This window comes from Sturnus vulgaris, chromosome 8 (assembly GCF_052056855.1).
Source record: "Sturnus vulgaris isolate bStuVul1 chromosome 8, bStuVul1.hap1, whole genome shotgun sequence".
NCBI classification, from domain to species: Eukaryota; Metazoa; Chordata; class Aves; order Passeriformes; family Sturnidae; genus Sturnus; species Sturnus vulgaris.
The window spans coordinates 38,266,097-38,272,858 of NC_142250.1; the positions used below are offsets into that span (position 1 = coordinate 38,266,097).

At 49.3% G+C, this 6,762-nt stretch overlaps 1 protein-coding gene across 3 annotated transcripts; it reads left to right on the plus strand.

The window, feature by feature from the left end:
• The first annotated feature begins 1,160 nt into the window (after positions 1-1,160).
• LOC148223074 (nucleolar pre-ribosomal-associated protein 1-like) lies at positions 1,161-6,352 on the plus strand. Of its 3 annotated transcripts, XM_088169505.1 has the most exons (7): positions 1,253-1,392; positions 3,291-3,397; positions 3,491-3,607; positions 4,246-4,384; positions 5,092-5,285; positions 5,514-5,618; positions 5,982-6,352. In XM_088169505.1, exons 2-5 carry the CDS (start codon positions 3,392-3,394, stop codon positions 5,223-5,225), a joined length of 396 nt encoding a protein of 131 aa, XP_088025631.1. In that variant the 5' UTR covers positions 1,253-1,392; positions 3,291-3,391; the 3' UTR covers positions 5,226-5,285; positions 5,514-5,618; positions 5,982-6,352. The 3 variants fall into 3 exon arrangements, with proteins under 3 accessions (XP_088025630.1, XP_088025631.1, XP_088025629.1); XM_088169504.1 differs by having other exon boundaries at positions 1,161-3,397; XM_088169503.1 differs by lacking the exon at positions 1,253-1,392 and having other exon boundaries at positions 3,257-3,607; positions 5,982-6,116.
• The last annotated feature ends 410 nt before the right edge of the window (positions 6,353-6,762 follow it).

Here is a 6,762-nt window from a genome sequence, read left to right on the forward strand (position 1 = left end):
TTAGATCGGCGATCGATTGATCGCGCCTGCCGATCGATTAGATCGGCGATCGATTGCTAATGCCTGCCGATCGATTCGATCGGCGATCGATTGATCGCGCCTGCCGATCGATTATATCGGCGATCGATTGATCGCGCCTGCCGATCGATTATATCGGCGATCGATTGCTAATGCCTGCCGATCGATTACATCGGCGATCGATTGATCGCGCCTGCCGATCGATTAGATCGGCGATCGATTGCTAATGCCTGCCGATCGATTATATCGGCGATCGATTGCCAATGCCTGCCGATCGATTATATCGGCGATCGATTGATCGTGCCTGCCGATCGATTAGCTCGGCGATCGATTGCCAATGCCTGCCGATCGATTAGCTCGGCGATCGATTGCCAATGCCTGCCGATCGATTCGATCGGCGATCGATTGCCAATGCCTGCCGATCGATTAGATCGGCGGTCGATTGCCAATGCCTGCCGATCGATTGCTAATGCACACTATTTGCACACTCCTTGCACACCCTTTGCACTCATACAGAGGCAGGAGGTTTCTCAGCTCTGGTCGGGGTTTTTTGGGGCGTTCATTCCGGGGGATTTCCTCAAGGATTGGGACACTCCTTGATTCCATCCCTTGCCTGTCTCCCAAGCGCCACCCTGTGGGCAGAGCGCGGTACTGCGCGCCTGCCTCTCCCAAGATGGCGGCTCGGGTGTCGCTCCCCGACCTTCTAACTCTGGCTGCAAAAGGAGGGTGGCACAGCAAGGAGCCCGCTCGCTCTAGTGGGATGCCTGCGCACGACGCCGACACCGATCCCACGGGTGCGATTTTCGGCGGCGTTTCCAATCGTGCGGACATCTCCTTCAGCCCGCTTCGGCCCGGGGAAGAGGGGCGGGGCCGCCAGCGATGGTCCCGGCGCAGCCCGGGCAGGCTCGGGGCGGAGCCGGGGCTTGGCGAGGCGGGGCACGGAGGTCCCGGGGACGGGACCGGGCGGGGCCGGGGCGGTGCTTTAGGGGCGGTCCCCAGTGGTCCCAGGCGGCACCGGGGGCGGGGCCGGGTGATCCCGGAGCGGTACCGAGCTGTGCTGGGGACGGTGCTGCAGGGGCGGTGCCGGGCCCGCCTCAGGGTGATTGAATGCCCAGAAATCGCCTCCTCTGCCCCGTGCTCACACTGAGCTGCGGGCTGCAGCGTGCTGTCGGAGCTCCGCACACAGCACGGATTTGGGCTTCCCCTCCTCTCAAACCCTCTCCCCCTTCTTCCTCCTCCTCATCTTCCTCTTTTTCCTCTCCCTCCGCCTCGCCCCCCTCCCCGGGCCCCTGACTCCCCCCGGGATCCCCTCCTCCGGAGGCGGCCCTTCCGAACCGACCCCCCCTCCAAGCCCCGGAGCCCGAGACCATTAAGGTAAGCTTTGGAATTGAAATATCAGGATATTCGCTCTATCCCACTGGCCTGAAATTTCAGGATTGTACGATTTTTTCTTGAAGCAGTTACCTTTGCTGCAGGATTGTGTGGTCACCAGTCTCCTTTCCTGTGACTCTTGTTGAAATTTGCTGTCAGATAACCGGCTAGTAACGAAATATTTGACAGAAATCAATGCTGTGAACGGACTTCACTGCAGCAGTTGATGAAAGAGCAAAGAAAATGTCTGTCGTGTTTACGCACCCCCCCGAGGCTGAATGAATTCTGATACTGTAATAAATCAGTGCAGTTGGTGCCTGCAAAGGTCTTGACATTGATCAAGAAGATATTGCTTTGGATTTTTACTTTTTATCAGCGTTTCTTTAATCTGTACTTCAGCACTCTAGCCTTTCATAAGTCTTCTCCGGTTTCCTCTGGCCCTGCAGAGTAGTCCTCTCTGTTATTGTCTGATACCAGCTTTGATGCAAGGAGTACTTTTTGTCTTGAAAATTAGCATCCCCCTCTGCATATTTAAATTAGTTATTTGACTTTTGAGAAAAAGCTGGTCAGCTCGAAGTCCACCAGACACCAGAGGCCGCTGTTTTTAGCACCTTATTCAAAGAGGACATCCTTTAGTTACCTAAGTAGGGGTAGAGATTTACCCCTAGGAATAAGGAATAAATGCAACCAGACTGTCCTGCCAAGAAAAAAATCCAGTTACAGTGACTGAATTCGGGTTTAGTGGCCCTTGATCCTTGCAAGGGATTAAAGGCAGGTTCACTTGGTCTCCCAGCAATGAATGTCTCAACCGAAAGCTGCTCAAAATGTGCCGTTTTTCTGATGGTTTTGGATTCTTTTGCCAGGTGGGAACATGGACTGCTTGACTTGTTCCTGTGTCCACTTTCCACTTCAGTCCTTTGCATTTTCTCTGAAGGGAAAGCAGGAACAGGGAAGTTGGGGCAGTTCCGTCAGCAGAAAGGCTGCTAAGAATAGATGGTAAGGACTTACTTTTCTGCACAGTGCCATGTAACTGAAGGCTCGTTTTTGGATTTCACATTCTGTTCCTGCCTGGTTTTGTGAGAGCTGCAGGTGCATTTCTGTTTCCAGACCCTGCCAAAAATAGTCGCTTATATTATAATGAATCCTTTTTCCTTCATGTTTTCTTGCTTTAAATGAATTCCCCTGTCAGATTGATGTGAGCAGCAGTTGTTTTTAGAGCTGCTGGTGTTGTACACGGAGTAACTGTAGAACAAATGAGTTGTGATGGCTTCCTTGTATTTGATGTGTGGAGAGGAGCAAAGGCACAGATTCATCCTGTGTAATTGCAGTCGTCCAACGTAGGTGCCAGGGTCGGGAAGCTGGGCAAGGTTTCCTCTCTTGCTGGGCCTTAGGGGGAGGGAGCTGAACCCTGGTGTCACTCGGATTCCTTCCTCTTCTCCCTCCTCCTTTCTTGCTTGTAGAGCTGGAGCTCGGGGTCACCGAGTTTGGGTGCTCGCAGTCAGGGCCTGAATTTGGAGAGCAGGAAAGCGGGGGGAAGTTTCTAGGCACGTCAAAGCCTGTCTCTAGGGTGTGGGACTTGTTGGTCTTCCTCACCACCCCCAGCAACTTGCACTTCTCTCTGGACCTTGCTGTGGTCACAGCCCACTGCTCATTTATGTGACTGTTCATCCCTCTGCCTGATTGCTTTAAGTACAAGTAGCCTGATTCAGGTTTAATTTAGCAATGATTTTCCTCTGTTTCATCGGTAGTTTTCTAAAACTCCCCTACAGGCTATTTTGAAGGTGCTTTTTTCTTTTTTTTTTAACTGCCTGTAATGATAGAAAGCTGTACGGCCCTCTGAAAGCAGTATAACCTGCTTTCCAGAAATTACAGAAGTAGGATTTTTATTGTCCACTATGCAGCTGAAGTCCCCCTAGTGAGCCTCTTGAACTGAGGGTGAGGAGAGCGGCAGATACGACTCCTCATCAACCTGCTCTTCTTTTCGTTCCTAAAAGAAGGAAGCATGAAGGTAACTATAGAAAAAGATCTGCATCCCTCGGGGTTTTGTATTTTAGGTGTTTTGAGGTTTATTTACACACCTCCTCCTTTGTTTCCTGGACAGGTTTTACGTGACAGTGGAGCGTTTGAGGACACGTGGAAGGAGCTTTCAATTTGGCTGGAGCACTTGGATAATACAAAAGAAGACCAGAAGGAAGCAGTGATTCAGTTTTTGGAAAAGGTAACGGTGTTCAAATCAGCTGGATAAAAAAATGCAAAGAATAGTGTTAGTGGAAACTGGAGGTCTTGTTGCTATTGTTGAGAAACCTGTCAAAGACCAGCGAATGAATTCTGAGAAAAGCCTTGTTTGGGATTCTTTATACGGAGGTGGCATCCTTCTTGTGTTCAGTGGGAGGGCAGCCAAATGATTTGTAGGAAAATGAAATCCAAAAAGATCAGCTGTTATTACAGCATTGTCGGTGTAAGGGTAGAGTGGTGTAGGTGTGGGTAGCTTTGATCTCCTCTTTAGGTGCCAACATTATCAGAGCTCAGTAGATGGTGGTCCTTGACAAGGAAAGGTGACACTTGCTGTTTACTCTTCAGGATGTTGAATGCCCAGTGCTTTGCCTCCACTGTGGTCTGCCCAGGTACTCGGTGTGTGGTCGCAATCTAGGTGCCAAGTTGTGGTGGGTTTTTGTTTTTCCATCAGTGTGGCCTGTAGAGCAGGAACTGTAGACAGAATCCTGCAGAAGTGCTATGGAAGTTGTCCTCATAAAAGCTGCCCAGCTTTCAGCACGTGGTCGTTCTCAGTACCGTGTGGTTCCCCTGCACTTGCCAGCCAGCAGGTGCACTTACCTTTCTCCCCACCTTTGCTGACAGATCCTGCTGAAGCTGGTGGCCAACCCCTGTCCCTACACTGACAAGGCAGCAGACCTGGTTCAGGCAGCCAGCACGCTCCAGGTGGCTCTGTTTAAACAGGACTCTGATAACATCAGCATCCCCGTCTCTCACATTGATGGTATGTGGTAACCTGTCAACATCCCAACTCCATGACTTGGGGATACACTTTCTAGCCCTAATCAGCAAACTGGGGATGGATAACTCTGGCAATCCTGTTAAGTAAGGGCCCTCCAGGATTCAGCTCTCCACGTGTTCTTGGTATCAGAAGTCGAAGTGGAATTGCCAAGTTGCCGCTTTACCTCTGAAAGTAATTTCTGCCGTGGTTGTGCCACTTGAACGGTATTTGAAATCTCTCTTCATGCTCTTGCAGCAGCGTTTTTGAACTCAAATGGAAATCTAGCCCTTCTGCCTGGGACTGTTGACAGAGTCATGGAATCCCAGAGTGGTTTGGCCGGCAAGGCTCCTTAAATCTCATCCAGTTCCAGCCCTGCCATGAACAGGGACACCTTTCAGTAGCCCGGGCTGCTCCAAGCCCCAGTGTCCAGCCTGGCTTTGGACACATCCAGGGATCCAGGAGCAGCCACAGCTGCTCCGTGCTGGACAGCAGCATTGAAAGGCAGAGTGAAGGTTCAGCTGTAATTTAGGGGTTGCACTTAACGTTGTATTGTGTGACAAATGTGGCTTTCATACTTTTTTTTAATTTTTTTTTTTTTTTATTAAAAAGAATTAAAAAGATGCCTTGTATTCCTGGAGTGTTGCATTCTACGTCTGTTGTTTTTCCTGTTAGTCTGGATTCTTGCTTTGATGTTTTTCTTCACTTATTAGATGTCCTGGATATGGTGGATGTCCTGATCGAGGACAGTGATGGCTTTGATGAAGAAGTTGGGTTCTCTTTAAATGAAGACGTGATCATTTCCCTTCAGTGCTGTTGTCCCTGCTGCATTAGAAGCCAGGAATGAACAAGTCCACGTGGGCCTGGATGCTGATCCCTCTTGCTGGTCCATGACAGCATGTGACAGGTGAGATTTCCAGGTGTCTGATTTAGCAGGAAACTGGTTTGTTCCTTCTTGTGAGGAGGCTCATTGGCTTTGCATGGGCAAAGCCACTCCACGTTTTCCATCTAGGAACAGGGTTGGGGAGCTGTTTGAAAACAGAGTCCCAGAGGTAAACAGCTTGGCTCAGTATTTCTGTGTGGAAATAGAAGAATATCTGTGTCTTCTGATTTTTCTCTCGTCTTTCTTCCACAGGTGTTTTTGTATTCCTGACTTGAGTTTCCATCGGGGACACGTGGCTTGGAGCTCAGGAGCCGGATCTGTTCCTTGCCCACGGCAGATTGGTCTGCACTAGTGCAGGTGACGAATTACAGGATGGCTTGGGAACTCGGAAACAAGGAGAAGCAAGTCTTATGTGTCTTTGCAAAAAGTTTTGGCTACCACAGGGCATTAATTCAGGGAGTTAAGACTTCATCTTTAACGTTCTGTGCTCTGCCAGCATCACTGCGAGCCCTGAAAGCCTCCTGAGCTGTTCTCATACAGACCTATCTTGTTTGGTCAAAAAAAAATCTTAGTTTAGTTTCGTCCAAGAAATGTTACTACTCTGTGCGAGCTCATGGGGAAGCTTTTATTTGGCATCTCTCAGTGGGACATTGAAAGTCCAACTTCCCATTTCTTGAACAGTCTGAGAGGCAGTATTACTTTCTATCATTTTTATCACAGGCATTTTAAACTTTTTGAGGAACCGGCAGGACTGTTTGTGCGGAGGCGTGCGGTTCACAGCCATCCTCTGTCCAACGTAGGATGGGAAAAAAAGGCTGGAGAGCTTCCTACAAGGGGCTGTAAGTGCAAATGACCAGGAGCCCGGGGTTTAGTCATGATGATTTAGTATTTCTTTAAAGACTCTGATTGATTTCATGATGCCAAAACCAGTATGAATAGAAGACTGAAGTCAGGAATCACGATGGTCTCCTTGGGTTTAAAAAGCTTTAATGGTGTTTCAAGACATTTGTATGAGACCTGGTTTGTTTTTTCTTACCCTTTTATTCAATCAAAAAAAAAAAAAAAAAAAAAAAGCAAGCCTTGATCCATCACTGCTGCTGTGATGTGTGACAAATGCCTGTCCTCCCTCCACGTGGAACAGGTGAGAGGTGGAACTGAAGCCCAAAGAGTTTTCTGCCCACTGATAACATGTGAGTCATATTGGGAATTCTCTGCAGAATGGCAACAGTTGTTCTTGAATTTGGCCATGAGGGGAGTGGAACATGGCAGCCCGGGTCTGAGAAGGTGCAGTGCCAGAAGGAGAAGCTTTGAAATGTTAAATCAGGATTGATTCAGGTGACTCGCGACCGCGTGCTGTGCCCAGGTCCCTGGTAGAAATACTGTGCAGGGAAAAGCCAGAGCTGCCTGTGCTATGAGCTGAATTTTTTATTGGGGGGGGGGGGGGGGAGGGGGGGGGGCGGTGTGTGAAATAAGAATGAGGTGCAAATGAGGGAATTGCTTG

Excerpts from the sequence above, each read along its gene's own strand:
- LOC148223074 (XM_088169503.1), top strand. The coding sequence starts at position 3,392 with ATGAAGGTAACTATAGAAAAAGATCTGCATCCCTCGGGGTTTTGTATT. Across the intron at positions 3,608-4,245 it reads TGATTCAGTTTTTGGAAAAG|ATCCTGCTGAAGCTGGTGGC; the intron begins GTAACGGTGTTC and ends CTTTGCTGACAG. Across the intron at positions 4,385-5,091 it reads CCCCGTCTCTCACATTGATG|ATGTCCTGGATATGGTGGAT; the intron begins GTATGTGGTAAC and ends TTCACTTATTAG.